The sequence below is a fragment of the Barbus barbus genome (genome assembly GCF_936440315.1).
Source record: "Barbus barbus genome assembly, chromosome: 38".
In the NCBI taxonomy this organism is placed as follows: domain Eukaryota; kingdom Metazoa; phylum Chordata; class Actinopteri; order Cypriniformes; family Cyprinidae; genus Barbus; species Barbus barbus.
The window spans coordinates 1,623,814-1,641,822 of record NC_136716.1 but is presented as its reverse complement, the minus strand read 5'-3'; the positions used below and the strand labels follow the sequence as shown (position 1 = coordinate 1,641,822).

The following is an 18,009-nucleotide window of genomic DNA, read 5'->3' as shown; positions in this document are numbered from 1 at the left end:
AAACACACGTTTTCAAAAAAAAAAAGGAAAGCATTTGTAAACAAATTTATGATATCATATGATATATTACTCATTTGCATATAATAAATGGCATTAAATGAGTTTTGAATTGGCTTTCCAATAAGTTTTCATTCATTTCGACTCATTTATTTATTTGTTTGTTTTAGTTGAATTTTCAGACTTTTTTATATTTAAGGCTGGTGAAGAGTATTATTTATTTATTTACTTTAGTTTAGTGCTATTGATAACTAATGGCATTTTTCATGTTAAATGTTCAAAAAACTAAAATTAATTTAAGTCTCTTCTGCTCACCAAAGCTGCATTTATTTGATCAGAAATTCACAAAAAATTTGAAATATCATTATAATTTGAAATAGTTGTTTTCTATGTGAATATCTGTTCATTTCTGTGATCAAAGCTGTATTTTCAGCATCATTACTCCAGTCTTCAGTGTCACATGACCCTTCAGAAATCATTATAATATACTGATTTGCTGCTCAAGAAACATTTCTGATTATTATCAGTGTTGAAAACAGTTTTGCTGAACAATATGTTTGTGGAAGCCATGATACGCTACAATTTAAAAGTAAGATTTTTGTAGTTTCAGTTTTAGTTTAGTGTTATTGCTGTTTGATGCAGGCAGGTTGTAAATGTTTCAACCTTTATAATATACCATGCATTAAAAATTCAAATACATTTGTGGCATTTTTTATATTTATTTATTTACTTGAGTGTTTTGGAGTCATGAAATGTATTTTAGTGACTAAATAACCTCTGGCTGGATGCCCACAGTGCGCTTTTCAATGCAATGCAACTTTGATTGAAATCGATTGAGTTGAGGCTGTTTAGTCGGCGTGATCATCACTCCTGCTGACAAAATCAGAAATAAAGGGCAGCATGTTCTTTCAGAATGACAGCAGGTCTGATGATGTATGCATGTGCAACTTTTCTGATCACATAAACGGCAGATGAGGTGAGCGGAGGTTAAAGCTGCTGCTGCATTATGGAGCGCATATGCTGCTGGTGTGATTCTGGGAATATGCACGCTTCGACTGCTACTGCGACACATGATGAATATACAGTATAAATGTAAGCGTGATTATGCAAGCCGCGTGCTGGCTTGGGTTCGACTGCGACCGCTGGCCGAGTGTTTCTATGGTGATGTGTGGCTGAGCCTGAAAGGGAAATAAGATGGAAATGATTGATTTCCACAAACCTGCTGTTATGATGACCGCTATTTGAGCCTGGATGCCTTTTTCATTTTAGAAGTAAATTTCTGATTTTAAGCATTCTGTCAGACAAAGGTTGTCTTTAAGTGCTGATAAATTGAATTGTGCTTTCTTTAGATAAACAAAAATAATAACATGTTATTGTTTGTGTTGTAAACTCATGACAGGATAAATTAATTTGAATCTGAGTCCATGATCCAATCATTTGAATGATTGGATCATGGACTCAGACAAAAGCTCAGCAAGCTTATTACTGCTGTAAAATATTCACTCTGGCAAAAGTTGTGTTACAGTCAATGCTTGTGGAGTATTGAGTTAATTCTGCACCCACTTCATTTCTATACATCTCCTATATTTAATACTTGAGGCAAAATATAAGTAAGGACTCTGTGTGTAGATGCAGAAGTGCATGTGATTGCAGTGACCCTAAATTGGGTTGAAATGCCCCATCGGGTCAGAGCCGGCCAGTAGAGGGAGTTGATGTCTCCTGCTTTGTTCTGGATAAAGCCAGTTTGCAGCGAATCAAACTGTATTGTGTTTGACAGGATCAGTGGGTTATATCTGTAAATGCATATCAGTCAAACTCATGTCACTGTATGTATTCTGTCAAACACAAAAGGAGAGATGTTGGGCTGAATCTCCATGCAAAGGAATTAGACGCTGGCTGTAATGCTTCAAAAAGGACATACCGTAAAAGGCCATAAAAGTATATAAATAAATGTAAATATGATTAATGCAATATATTTCATGTGTTTTAAAGCTACCATATTATTTTATTAATCAAGGACGCATTAAATTGATCAAAAGTGACAGTAAAGACATTGTTACAAAATGTTTGTATTTCAAATAAATGCTGTTCTTTTGAACTTTCTATTCATCTGTGAATCCAGAAAAATTAAATGTATCACGGTTTCCACAAAAATATTGGGCAGCACAACAGTTTTCAACATTGATAATAATCAGAAATGTTTCTTAAAAAGCAAATCAGTAGGATTTCTGAAGATCATGTGACTGGAGTAATGATGCTGAAAATACAGCTTGGATCACAGAAAAATAAATTACATTTTAACAAATATTCACATAGAAAACAGCTGTTTGAATCAGAATAATATTTCACAATTTTTAGTTTTGCTTAAATAAATGCAAATGAAGTGAGCACAAGAGACTTCTTTCAAAAACATGAACAAAATCTTACCAACCTCAAACTTTAAAAAGTTCATTATGCTTCAGTTATCACAAAGTGTTCAAGTTATTAAAATGTCACATGCGTGTCTTTGTCTTTATGCCACATATTGTGCAAGTGTCATTTATTTAGAAAATGTCTTATGGCTGATTGCTGAAGACAGGTTTGAGTCTCCTGGTGCCAAGCCGAGCGTATGCAAATCAGTCGTGATATGGGATGAAGCTGCAGAACACACATTAGCATATTGTCAAGAAAACCAGCAAACAAGCAGTAATCAACAGGAAAAACTGGATGCCTGTGGAGACAGTTTGATCGACTCGCTGTTCTGACCTTTAAGTAATAATATGTTTGAGCTGAAGATATGTTTTTTTATTTTTTGGTTCATGCCACACTGATGTTTCTGTGATGTGGACTGTATCAGGCCTGTGTTTGCACGGATTCACTGGATGCTTATTAAGCTGTGCTGTTATGACTCAGTATCCTCAGAGAATCAGTGTGTGTGTGTGTGTGTGTGTGTGTGTTACTGACAGAGACAGCAAAGTGTTTTTATTTTCCTGAGTGCATTCTGCTTGGTACAATCCATGAAATAAATAATTATTGCTTAGGCGAGCTGCGGATATGAATGATATCTCAATTTTCATGGCTTGGGAAGGGTGTGCTAGTACTTTTCTAAATTATTTTCGGCAGATGATAAAACAAGTGAAGAAGATGAGAAGTACTTACATTTAAGGGAAGTGCAGAGTCATATCTAGACACCAGAGATTTGGGTGTTAGCTCGAGTTAAGAAGAAATCACTCAGACAAACACTTACAACAAGAACATTGTGATGAGGTTTGCATGGGCAAACACCTAAAAAAAGTCCAAATCTAGGATTTCATTGCAACAGCCAAGCAGCAGTTTTTGACTATTTGGTATATTATTTATAATTTTTTGAGATGTTGTGGCTGCCAGCCTGAAAACTATTGGCCTTTGGGGTCTTTCATGTCAGGCATCATCTAAGAATCTGTAATTAATTCAGCTGTCAGTGTGATTATCTTCTCTGTCGCTCATCCAGTTAAATTGTGAAATAAAATGCATCCAGATGTGCTACATTACTGCTCTCATTAATTAACGGAGGATTAAGCCTCAGTAAGGCTGAAAGTGCACCTGTAATATTTCCTAAAATCAAATTTATAATTCTCATTGAATATTCATTAAATGCATATTGTTTCTTTTGCTCCTGTTAAATTAAAGCAATAAGCCCCAAGAAGCCATGGTTTACGGTGAATTTATAACAGCTAAGGGAGGTTGTTAGGCACGACGCGAAGTGTAATGATATTAATAAAAAACAGTATTCTTCTACCAAACAATGTAGTTCCTCAGAAACAGTTGTGGTTGGATTATGAATTATGACATAAAATGCCACCAAATGTGCCACATTTCTATTTATTTTATTGCATTTTATTTTTAATGCATTTTTTTTTATATATATATTTTATTAATAACATTGATTATTTTTTAAATGTTTTAACTATTTCTATCATTTCTCAATGAATATTCATAAATGCACATTGCTTAATTTATTTCATTTTATGGCTGTGCAACATTTTTCAAACACAAACATTTGCTGGATAGGTACGGGACTATTAGATCCGGCCGTGGTGTGACAGCGTTACCGTTCATGAAGCAGGTTCAGATGTGAACTCGTCTGAAGAATCCTCTGGTCTTTTCCTGCATGTGCTGTGGTGATCACACATGACGGATGTGCTCCTCGTGGCCTTTCAGCCTCAGTAATCTGCATTGATTATGTGCTTTCCTGTGTGGTCGGGAGAGACGTGCTTCACGGAGGACAATTGAGGGTCATCAGTGTCATTCTCTTTTATTTTCTAATTCTTACCGGATGCGCTCTAAAGCGACAGGTAGTTATCGGTGTGAGTTTCAGATGCACTCCGTATATCGTTTTTGTGGCGATCAAAGGAAATAATTGATTTGATGATTAGCGTTTAAAGCTGTGATAAATACAGTGTGAGATCTGAGAGAGGTCTGCTTTGAAAAGAGCCGTTTCTTCCGTTATGTTCTGCTGATTACGTATTGATCATGGGAAAGCCAGTGCACTACAGTAATGAGACTCCAGGTTGATTTATTGGCTGTATTGAACTCAGTGTTGTAAGTTTTGACAGGATCAATCTGAGACTAAACAACTGATTGGTTAATAGTGTATTTTGCACTTTGTGTTTGATTTGATCAGTTCATGAACAAGGTACAAAAACAACAGTATTTATTTAATTTTCAAGTTTTTCCAAGTACAACATCGACAGAGTTATTGTACTAGATTCAGTCAACACTGAACTAAATTGAGCTGAATAATTCCACTATTGTCTACTGTAGAGCTCGTTTCATAATTGACGATGTTGCAACACTCTTAAAAAGAATAATTGAAAATATAAGTGTACATATTGTAAAAAATCTAAAACATTTGTAATATTTTATATAATATATGCATTTTATAAATATAATATATTCCCCTGGTTTCACAGACAAGGCTTAAGTCTAAGTCTGAGGTGTTTCAACTGAAAGAAACTCTTAAAATCTATCAATGCCTTTGTTTTGTCTCAAGAGGGACACTAGTAATGTTTTTTTTCTGAGGTACGTTTATAAAAAACTCCTTAAATGTCCTAAATTGAACTACGGCCTAATCCTGGCTTAGTCTAAGCCCAATAGTTCATATTTTATTGAATTATTGCAGTTGCTAATATTGGCTACATAAAAATGAAATATGAATGAAAACATTCAAAAATGGTCTATCGATAATACATATGTTATCTTTCATAACTGATGATTTTTTGCAATAACACTTATTTTTCTGTTTATAATAGTGACGCTGCTTTGAAACAATCCCTAAAACACTATTTGAATTAATGTGACTTCAACAAATGGTCAGTGAAATAGCTTCAGAAAACATTGGTGGTTAACCTCAAGAGGTCACATTTTATGAGCCGTTTTAATGTCTTTTCATTTTCCATCAGGTTACAGCCCTGTTCACAGCGGGTCTAAATAAATTTAAACCCTGATTTATGTCATTTTGTGACACTGACTAATGAATTGCTGTTGTATTGATTCTTTCAGTGCTTAATGGAAATGTGCTGTTCTCCAGAAGATGTTTGACATGCAATTTGTGTTCCTCCTTTAGATAAAATCGAGAATGGAGAGGTGTACCAGAGACGCAGGGGTCCCAACACGGGCCACACGGAGGAGCAGGACGTGAGTCCTAAAGCACAGGAAGTGAGCGGTCAAACAGGAAGCAGCTGGAGGAGAATCGTTCTGCTGATACTGGCCATCACTATACACAACATTCCCGGTGAGTCTCTCCTCATATATTTCTCCATTACTCAAGTCCACATGTCTCCTCATATAGCACGTCTGTACACTTTATAGTAGTGTATGTGTTGCACATGATGGAAGATAACATTATAGCATTGATTTTAAGAGCAAATTGTTTAATTTAGGGGTTTTTGCGTGGTCCACGTCATCCGTCTCACTGTTAGTCATCCGTCTGTGTGGCCTAATCCTATGATTGTTGCATAATTATCCATATCTGCATGTGACCTTTCCCCATGACAGGCGCTTCAAACTGTGATTTGATCCTGTAATGAAACATGCAAAAATACAGGTTTTTCCTCACCATGCTGACGAAGCGACAGGCTTTCGATCAGGACACCTGTGTGCAACACACATTTTTAACAGGAGACTTTCTACATTTATGCACAAGTGAACTGGGGCTCGTTTAAAACTAGATCCAGTCTGACATCGGTCTGATTTACATGATTTATATATAAACAGACATTTCATAGGACTGTATATATAAAAGGGTTTTAAATGTTTATGTGCAGCAAAGTATTATATATATATATATAATAGTGCTGTCAATCAATTCAAAAAATCATTTCAATTAAAATGAAAAATAAATTTAAATTAAAAATCAATCATTTTTCTGATATTAATCGCGATTAATCCCACCTAACATTAACATTTTTAAATATACTTTTATATTGCAATAATTTCACATCCTGAAAAATAAAGTATATCATGATTTCCACAAAAATATTGGGCAGCACAACAGTTTTCAGCATTGATAATAATCAGAAATGTTTCTTGAGCAGTAAATCAGTATATTAAAATGATTTCTGAAGATCATGTGACTCTGAAGACTGGAGAAATGATGCTGAAAATTCAGTTGCGCATCACAGATTTTTTAAAAATTTTAACATGTATTTACATAGAAAGTAGCTATTTTAAATTTTAATAATATTTCATAATATTGCTGTTTTTACAGTATTCAAAAAAAATAAAATAAAATAAATGCAGGCTTGCTGAGTATACAATACTTTTTTCCATTAACATTAAAAAATCTTACCATCCCCAAACTTTTGAACGCAATGTACATTATTAATATTTCTAAACAAATAAAAATATATTAAATTCCATATACTACATTTTAATTTAATTTAATTTAATTTAATTTAATTATTTTGAAGTTTAGTGGAATCATTAATTTCAAATTCATGAATTGAATGGAGTAAAAACAATTGCAAATGGACTTTTTTCCCAACTGTGTGAAAAGTGACCTGCCAAAATATTATATTGCTGTTTCCTCATTACCTTCCTCGTCACCTTTGTACAATTTATAGCCTTGCCTCTTTGAACCTTAATCTGAGCAGCTATCCAGCGAGCGGTCTTGGTCTCCACACAGGTCAGATCGGTCTTTATAATGTGTGGAGCATTGAGTTGTATTTGTCTCCCCCCGTGACATGATGAAGACTTGACCTTTGCCTCAGGTCTCTGATGTGTGATCTAAAGTGCCGTTGGCCAATTTGATTGTGAATAGGTCAGTATGGGAAAGGAACAAAGCCAGTGTCCAGAATGCACCTTTAAGTGCCTTTAAGTGCCTTTTAATACACCAGACATCGTCACACACAGACAACCAATGCCGTGTACATAGGGCATAGAACATAAAGCTAGTTTGGTTAGGCTTTTACGTAAAATCCAAGCAACCAAATACAAAACATACACAATCGTCACAAGGAACAAATATACTTTTGTATATACAGGTAACTATGTGTGTATATGTTGTTCCTAAACAATCAACAATGGCATACTGACATATCTTAGCACATGTGTAACTTTATATATTTCCTTGCATAAAATGTATATTATCCTGAATAAGTTACTCGGTGTTCACATTGCTGTAAAGGTTTCAGCCATTGTTTCAGCTTTGTAGAGAGAACTCTGAGTTCTGGTTGCAACTTTAAATCGACAGGCATAGATGTGAACCTTTCACTGAAAAGGATGATTGACCCACAGTAGCTCTGCATCTCCGAACTTGGTCTTCGCCCCATCACTACTGTATTTTTCCATCAACTGACAGATTACATCAGGGGCAAGGCCGTATATACACTTAAATACTGTTTTTATAAATTAAAACTCTAAAAATGATCAAAACTTAACAAATCATACTTTTGAAGAATTTGACATTGGTTTCTGATCCATTATTTTTAAAGTTTGCTTGTATAATGAAATTACAGGCTCAAAAACTGATTGGGAAGCCTGACCCCAAATTGTCACACGATAGGTCATATGTGATAATATCATAGCATGCATAAACATTTGAGCTGCTTTAAGTGATATACCTGGTGTTATCATACGGAAACAGTTCAAATTTGACTTAATAGTCTTAGACATTTTCTTAATTGAGTCTAAACCGAATATATCTTTAGATTTTGAATGGTTTAATAATTTTACCGATTTTATCTTGATCAATCTGTGAAATATAAAAAGATGAATTTCTTACTGTATCACGTGATAAACAAGCAGAACTGAAATTTCCTGCGAGTTCTTCTACTGATTTAACAAAAAAGGTATTCAATTAATTTGCAATTTCCAAAGCATCAGTACTGACCTTTCCATTTATATTCAGTTTTATTATGCCTTTACTTTGACTGAATTTCCAAATAAGTGAGCTATTGCCCTGAGAGTAGGATGACAAATAAGATGACTTTGCTTTTCTCAGTTCATTTATCCCCGTTTTATTCCTTAAACCTTTTAAGATCATTATATCTGTTTGTAGTTTTGTAGATGTAGATTTTCTCTGTGCCAGATCCCTCTTTTTCATTAGCTGATGAATGTCATTATTTATCCAAGGCAAAACTACTTTTTTCTTGTTACTTTTAAAGGAGCATGAAATCTTCTGGATTGTATTTGCAAGTGTGTCCATCAAAAAAATCACAGCACTCCTTTGGATGATCAATTCTGCTTGGAAATTCTCATTTGTGAATTAACCCAAAAAATGGCTCTGAAATCGTTGTTCTGTTAATTTTCCAACAATGAAGGTCATGCTATGATCAGACAGACCTGTTAACAAATGATACATTTTAGTAACTCGCTCTGGTTTATTTGTAAAAACTAAATCTATCAAAGTTTTAGTTTGGGTGGTTCTTGTAGGACTCGTTATCCTTTGATGCAATTTATATTTAGATGCAATAAGTTTTTTTTTTTTTTATTGTTATCCAACCAATTTATATTGAAATCTCTGCTTTCAACAGCCATTTGTAAGCTGAAAAGGTTTTGTATTATCGTTAATCAGCAGAAAAATTGTCGGAAAGACATGATTTCTGTCTGGTTTTGAGCCAGATTACAATCATTTGTTCAAGCGTCTATGAATGAGTCTGAAGACATGATTTGTGCCTGATCCTGATTTCAAGGTTAAAATCATGGCCAGGGACATTTTGGTAGTCCAATACCAGTAGTCATTAGCAGATTTGGTAATATTTGGCCTTTTTGCTTTTTTCAAGATGAGTTTTTTTTTATTTATTTATTTTTTTTTTTTTATTGAAGCTTTTTGACGTTTACAGGGTTTAAACATAGTTGACACATCACCGTTGGGTTGTTATTCAGTCCTTCCGCGCCAGCTTCCGTATTCCCAGTGTTTATAGATGTCTCTCTCCAGCCCCCAGATAGGTAAAGAAGGGGTCCCATACTTTATCAAATTGAAAAGGTTTGTCTTTTAATGTTGTTGAAAAAGCTTCAAATGCTATCTGTATTTGCCCTTATCGAAATGCTATAGAATAGATTTTGGATGCAGATCGAGATGAAGTAAGTTTATTTAATTGTTCCTCCATTGGGGATACGCAGAGGCCACTTGAATAGACGCTGAGATTTTTTGTTATGAAGCTGCGTATCTGCTGGTATATCAAGAAAAACTTCTTATTGAGATCATATTTTGCAGTGAATTGTTCAAAGGTCATTAACTGTTTATTCTCATAAAATCTCCAATGACATGTATTCCTTTGCCTCTCAAATGTATTAGGCCGTCATTCATCCCCGGGGGGAAATCTGGGTTGTTATGTAAGGGTGTGAGAAGTGAAAGGTGGGAGTCAAACCCTTCTATTTTGCGGACTAATCTCCATATTTTAATCATATTCTTAAGAATAAAATTATCTTTAATTAGAATTCACTGTTTTTGGGCGAAAGATATAGTAAGTTCCGTAAGGAACTGGCCCGAGAGTTATGGCTTCTGCGCTGATCCAAGCTGAGTTTGGATCATTTAAGTGCCATTCCAGTATAAAACGAAGATGGGCAGAGAGCTGATATAGTTTAATGTCCACATCTGCTCGGTAGTGTTAAGAAGTTATATCTCAGTCTTGGTCTTTTTTTCCGCCAGATAAAGGAAATAATGAAGCCACGTAACTGTTTTAGTGCTTTGTTCTGAATGAGAACTGGTAGCATTTGAAATGGGTATAGAAGGCAGGGTAGAATATTCATTTTAACAAGGGGAACACGGCCTAATAGGTATAAGGGAAGATTACACCATCTATCTAGGTCTAATCTAATATTCTTAAAGATAGGGGCAAAATAGAGTTGGGCGTAATCTTTATACCCAGATAGACAAAGCCCGTCGGAGACCATTTAAATGGATGAGAACTTGTGGGGTCGTGGGAATGTGATTAACTTACAGGCATTGCTTCTGTTTTTAAAAGATTTATTTTATACCCCGAGAAGGAGCCAAAATTGGAAATCGTATCAATCAGATATGGAATTGATTGTTGTGGAGAATTGAGGTAAATTTAAGATGTCATCGGCATAAAGTGAAATTTTATACGTTTTCTTTTCTAGTCTAAGCCCTTCAATGGATGGGTCGTCTCTAATGGACATTAGGCATCCTTGCCTGGTACCACGCGCTAACATAAATTCAGGGGATTTAAGACCATTAGTAATAACTCTCGCAGTGGCGGAGGAGTAAAAAATCCTTGCCCATTTAATGAATACATCACCCAAGTTAAATTTAGAGAGCACTGAGGATAAATATGGCCATTCGACCCTGTCTTTCTTTTCATCTAATGAAATGACTAACCCAGAATTTGCGTGCTGATTTGAATACTGAATTATATTAAGAAGCCTTCTAACATTATGAGCTGAAGATCTGCCTTTAACAAAGCCTGTCTGGTCAGGATTAATTATTGTAGGGAGAATTGATTCATGTCGGGTGGCTAATATCTTAGCTAAAATTTTTGTATCCACATTAAGCAAAGAGATTGGATGATACGATCTTTATTTTAGAAAGACAGATTTTGGCTTCTGTCATGGAGCCAGGAAGCTTATTAGAATCAAATGAAAACTGTATCATTGCATGCATTAAGCTCACTAATTCCATTTTACATTTCTGAAAGAATTCCACTGTAAGCCCATCGGGCCCTGGTGCTTTTCCTTTGGGGAGACTATTAATACAATTCAAAATTTCAATTGTTCAATTGGTTTGTTTAACGTCTGTTTTTGCTCTTCAGTTAATTCCCGCAGATTTGAATTTGCAAGGAATTTATTCATATTATCACCAGAAGACCAGCCCGATTGGGACGTGTACAGCCTTTTATAAAATGTTGTTAATTGCTTTGTTGTCGTGATGGCACCTGCCTTCTTTATCTTTGATACTGGATATGACATGCGCTTGAGACCGGTTGTTTAGGTTTGTTAGCGAATTCCTACATCCGCTTTCTAGCAAAAAATATAGATTTTTCAGCTTTATTAGTGAGAATTGCTTCGAGAGAGGTTTTTACTGTTTCTATCTCCGCCAGGAGTACATCTGAGGGGCGCGTATTATATTTTATTTGTAAACCATGGAGGGTCATTTCTAATTTTCTCTGGTCTGCCAGCTGCTTTTTTTTCTGGTTGGATACAAAGGAGGTTATTACAATTACAATGTTCCCAATATTGCAATCTATTACATTTTGAAGTGAGGGTTTGGGAGAGAAAAAGTAGTCTATTCTGCTTCCAGTTTTATGGACTCCAGAAAAAAATGTGTATTCTCTGTCTCTGGGATGAAGGGAACGCCAGACATCTACCAGGCCAATTTCTTCACACGTCTCATGCAGAGCTCGTGCTCTGTTGGTAGGCCTATCATTAGATGTAGAGATTTATCTAACTTTGGTAGTAGTGTACAGTTAAAATCCCCAGTGAGTATACTGTGTTCACATTGCCATTCAGCGAACTGGAGAGAACAAACCTGTGTAATTAATTTGTTAGATTGAATAAGGGGGGATATAAACATTCATAAGGGTAATGGGTTGTCCCGCTAGTGTAGCTTTAAGCAGGATAAACAGTCCAGATTTATGGGAGTATGTAGTAATATCTGATAGTGTTATACATTTGTTTTACTGGTGAATGACGAGCCGTATACTTGTCCCACCCAGTCTCTCTTTAATTTGATGTGCTCACTGGCTGTTAGCTGTGTCTCCTGCAGAAATGCAATATGAATTTGTTCTTTTTTTAAATAGTTTAGAATTTTCTTTCTTTTTACTGGATTTTGAACCCCCTTTAAATTCCAGTTGCATATGTTTAGTATTGATTTATTCACTGACATCACCAGAGATTCGTCTGTTTAGATCTGATATACATGAAAGCTGTTCCCATAGAAAATGAATGAACGGTGATGTCATGTATAGCATTGAGGAGAAAAAAAATAAAAATAAAGTATGTCAAACAGAAAACAGAACTATTTACAATTAACATATTACAAGCATATTTGAGAATAGTGATCGCCACCCTGTCTCATTGGAAACATTACATGAAGCTTCAATATAACACAAAAAAAAGCAGAGTATTCAAAAAGAGCACAGCAAGGTCAAAAAGCTTTGATATGATTCTCGGCACACCGATGCGGCAACAGCATTAACGTTATGTTGGTTCAGTCTTTAAGTCGTTATATTCTCCTTATATGTTTTCCCCTTAATCGTCTACCCCCTCAAACTCTGAACAATAACATTGCTTAGTTGTTTTGTCCCAATAATTAAGTCGTTGAATATGAAATATGAACGAAGCATCAGTAGAAGTATGTCACAAAAAACATATGCAGTCTGTTACATGTCATTCAGTCTCTCCAGGGCGGTTTGCATCTGACGAAGTGAAGATTTACATTAACAATATGACTGATATTTATATCATTTTATGTAAGCTGTACTGTTATAAAGATCATAAATATTACCATCTGCAATAAAAAAAATAAATGTGTGTGTGTATATATATATATATATATAAGGAGCTGCGATTAGGAGCACTCTCTTAAAGGAGTATTAATCTCAGTTTGTTACCTGTATAAAAGACACGTGGAAGCCAGAAATCTTGCTGATTGATAGGGGATCAAATACTTATTTCACTCATTAAAATGCAATAATGTCACAATTTTTGTGTTAACTTATTTGCATTTACGTTATCTTGCGTCCCTCTTAGATTTTTTACTTTGCTTTCAGTTGAGAGCCTCTTTTATTCAGTGCTTCCTTCAAATTATCGATTTTGAAAATATGCCTTCAGGAACATCATCATTACCGACACGGATCAGAGCCCATGCTATCATGACCTCCCATTACTTTCTCCAATAAAGCGTTCAGTGTTCAATGCACAACCAGTTCCTGTCAGTTTCTGAGCGTGTGAGAAAACAGGACACGAGCTGCTTACTTCTTCCTTATTAGCACCAGCTTTCATCTTCTTCTTTGTCACATCAAAGATAGGAAGCACTCCAAAGAGAATAAAAAAGAGCAACTTCTCCTTGAATAATCCTGGGCTGTGCTGTTAGGGTCAGAAAGAGATATTCTGAGGTTTTGGATGGCCTCAGCTCTTTCTAACCTCAGATCTTGATTGCAAAGCCACAAGGCTCTACTGACATGTTAATGAAGCTCTGGAAGAGATGAACCGATGCACTTTGGGGAAAATAACCCATGTGGATTTGCTTTCTGCTACAGTCTGGATGTTTGATAAGGTTGAATTGAGTGTTTCTCCTTGGATGATTTCTGATGGCACGGCGCAGGGCTTTGCTCCCTTCTGGATTGAGGGTGAATTGCCTGTATTTGATTTAAGGCCTCGTGCACCGAACCGAGATTTCCGCGCCGTGACGGTTCAGTACGAATACATGTATCGTTCCACCCCTAATATCCATCCATTTGGACTATACAGTTGCAACATAAAAAAAAAAAAAAATTAATGCAATGCATGTTTGTAAGTCATACATACAAATCTATAAGATTTCTGCACTCTAAAATGAATGCCATAGTTTATTATCAACTATTTGCATCCATTTAAATAATCATATTTCAAAATGCATTCATTCAAATTGCTTAGAATCAACATAACATATATATATATATATATATACACATACATACGCACACACAGACACACACAAACATACGTACACACACACACACACACACACACACACATACATACAGTTAGGTCCATATATATTTGGACACAGTCACAATTTTTTCAGTTTATTATTATTTTAGCTGTTGCCCAAAACACATTCAAGTTACAGTTATATAATGAATATGGGCTTAAAGTGCAGACTCTGTGCTTTAATTTAAGGGTATTCTATCGGGGGTATAAAAATGGTTGTAATTCCTAAGCATTTAATATTTTTGTTCCACCACTTGAATTAAAGCTTAAAGTCTGCACTTCAATATAATTTCAATTCTATTCTGGTGGAACAGAGCCAAAATTATGAACATTATAAAATTATAACGCTGTGGAAAAAGCAATAATCAATTTTGAATCAAATTGAATTTATTGATGATGAATATATTAATCTTGTTAAGGCGAGACACTGCAGGTGAATAGGGTAAAAAAAATAACTAATAGTCATCACCTTACTTACCTAGTTGATTGATTACATTGATAATTGCAAACATTTTTTACATTACAAGCTTTCTAAAATATTAGGTTTAAATATGCAAATTATGCATTATTTAATTAAATATGCGCTTTGCTAGAACAACAATCTAGACACTGGATGAAGTTGGTTTCAAAATACTTATTTCATTTTATTGACATATTAGAGTCAAAAGGTTTTACTGAGTATTAATTGTGTCACTCCATAATTCAGAAAATACTTAGAACAGACAGAAAACAATACATTTTCACAGTTTTTGGGGGAATAAAATGTTGTATATAATCAAGCAAATTCTATATGATCAAATCCCTCTGTAAAAACCTTCAGGATATAGACAGAATAAAGATGTAAAGATGTGTAAGTGCTACTGAAGTGGAGATGTATGGCTCAGTGTAGGAGAGAAAATATGTATTGTTATTGAAATCTATTGACACAAATAGATAAAGTGCTATAAAAGAAACACTTAAGTGTCTTTTGGATGTTTTCTTTCCACTAGTCTGAAAAAATACTTTGAGATTTTGGGCTTTTTGGTTTTTCATAAATTTGACAGGTGCATGAAAAAAACACATTCAGTTTATTACAGAAATCTGACCTGTTTCATTTATGTACAATATGACTGACAAATGTGACCCTGGACCACAGAACCATAAGGGTCAACTTTTTGGAAAGTGAGATTTATTTATCATATGAAAGCTGAATAAATAAGCTTTCAATTGATGTATGGTTTGTTAGGATAGGACAATATTTGGCCGAGACACTACTATTTCAAATGAAATTCTTAGAAATCCTTTTGTCCAAATGAAGTTCTTAGAAATGCATATTACTACTCAAAAATTAAGGAAATTTACTAAATATCTTCATGGGACATGATCTTTACTTAATGATTTTTGGCATTAAAAAAAAGTATAATTTTGATCCATACAATGTATTGTTGGCTATTGCTACAAATATACCTGTGCTACTCATGACTGCTTTTGTGCTGCAGGGTCACATATATGCATCACATTAAGTTTAGTAAAACTTTGTAATCCAAACTTTTTTTCCTTTCTTTTTGATGTCCTAGTTGCATGGTATGAAGACTTTGGCCTTTTAATACCATTACTCAGAAAATTCCTGAAGAAGACTGTGGTTTTATTGTTAGTATAAAACATCTGCAGACTTTTATTCACAGTGTTGAGGTCAAATGTCTGCAGAGCAAAATTGCCTTCATGTTAAATGTCACTGAAATAAAGAAGACAGAAAATAAGCTGGTAGACGTCTGAGAGCGCTTTTGTCTGCTGTAGAGCCCTGCTGTAACCTCTGTCAGCCACCGATGCCGAGGTTCTGCTGCTTTTGTCAGGACATAATTACAGTGTTTGCTGTGCAGCGCTCTATTAATATTCCTCATACAGTACATTCTGTAAAAATGTGTTCAACGTGCAATTAGATCAGTCTGAACGACTGAAAGGAATAGTTCACCCAAAAATGAAAATGTGCTGAAAATGTCATCATCCTCAGGCCATCCAAGATGTAGATGGGATTGTTTTTTCATCAGATTTGGAGAAATGTAGCACTTGCAGTGCTCTGCAGTGAATGGGTGCCGTCAGAATGAGTCCAAACAGCTGATAAAAACATCACAATAATCCACACCACTCCAGTCCATCAGTTAACATCTGGAGAAGACAAAAGCTGAAACAAATCCATCATACGATGTTTTAACTAAAATACAAGTCCATAATAACACTTCCTCCAGTGAAAAAGTGGTTATTATAGATTATGGACTTACAGTATAGTTTAGCCAAAAGCAGTGGTTTGAAGTTAAAACATCTTAATGCTGGATTTATTTCAGCTTTTGTCTTCTCCAGATGTTAAGTGATGGACTGGAGTGGTGTGGATTATTGTGATGTTTTTATCAGCTGTTTGGACTCTCATTCTGACGGCACCCATTTACTGCAGAGGAGACATTGCTGAGCAAGTGCTACATTTCTCCAAATCTGATGAAGAAACAATCTCATCTACATCTTGGATGGCCTGAGGATGATGACATTTTCAGCACATTTTCATTTTTGGGTGAACTATTCTTTTAACATATGGACATATAGAGATTTTTGGTATACTTGTTGAAAATCTCTCTCTTTCCTGACAGCTTTAAGCAGGTAAAAACACTTTTCCACCCAAAGGCAGGCCGCTTATCCTGATTCTGTGCAGACAGATAGCAGCTGAAGTGAGAAGGGCAGTGAAGTAAAGCACATGGAGAAAGTTCCTCACTATATCAGAAATGATTTTCTCTGAGAGCGGCGAGTGGAACGGAGAGCACGAGTCTGAGAGATGAATTATAATGGCATGATCAGGATTTGCCTCTGCTTAAAGCAAATAGGTTAAAAATTTATTTATGGTTATTTTTTTGTTTAAAATATAGTGACAGTATTTTTGCTGTTAAACAGAAATAAACACCCATGTAAAAGATATAATAGTTGGCTTAAATGGGCCATTCCTGTTCTATAGTACTTTAAAAACTGAATTTGGCTTTGTCATAATCTAAAGAAGACTTGCAGAAATTTGTCAAGCTCTGACACTTTAATTAAACTATTAATTATATCTTAATTATTTACCCAGTGGAATGAAAATGAAACTTGGCACATGTTGTAAGCCTTATTTTAAAATGATTTTAGACACTCTCATGACCCATTTAACCATTTGAAGTGTAGTGGATTTGTGTTTAGTACAGGGTCACGTTTCTGTGCGTCACGACTGGAGTGTTTCATCTCTAAAGCCGCGCTGCTCACTTTAACATCCACTTGTGTTAACTCCTCCTCATTGTACATCCATTCTTTGACTCTAATGTGACAGTCTCATGCTTCATCCTGACCTAGAATTAAGACACGATTCTGAGTTTAAGTTTGCATGCATGCATAAATTGCATCTCCCAAGATGCTCTCTGCTCTCTTTCTGCTGCGTTTCATCAACGTCACACCAGACTCAAGGGTTTGAGTAGTTAACAAGTCAGATGTTTCAGATGTGATGCAGAATTACCGACTTCAGTTTATTTTTAATATGCATTAATTGTTTTGACTCCAAAGATAATTTTTTTACGTGCAAAGTCTGAAAAAATAATGCAGGTGTGAATCATTAATATAAGCTTGGCGTTTTTTCATGCACACAAACACACAGGCGTTGTGAGAGGATCAAATGCGAATGACATAGTCTAATAAAGTCTAGTGGCATTCATTGCTACATGTAGACATTATTAGTTTAAGCATGATGATCTTTGTGTGTATGTGTGTGTGGTTTCCATGTCCTGTGAAAAACCCTGGGCTGATTTTCATATGGGCCTGCAGTTCATTAAGTTAAGTGCAACTAAATGCAGAGAATAACCTTGTGAAATACGGTCATTTGGCTTGAGGTTTTCTTAGCACTTCCCATCTGAG

At 35.2% G+C, this 18,009-nt stretch overlaps 1 protein-coding gene across 3 annotated transcripts in view; it reads left to right on the top strand.

Annotated features, from left to right (window-relative positions):
* The window catches only part of LOC306857312 (zinc transporter ZIP11-like), a 110,825-nt gene that overhangs the window by 66,416 nt on the left and 26,400 nt on the right, over positions 1–18,009 (top strand). For all 3 annotated transcript variants that reach the window (XM_079397203.1, XM_079397204.1, XM_079397205.1), the window contains exon 6: positions 5,582–5,749. In XM_079397203.1, coding sequence (XP_079253329.1) covers positions 5,582–5,749 — 168 coding nt within the window. The remainder of the gene's footprint in view (positions 1–5,581; positions 5,750–18,009) is intronic.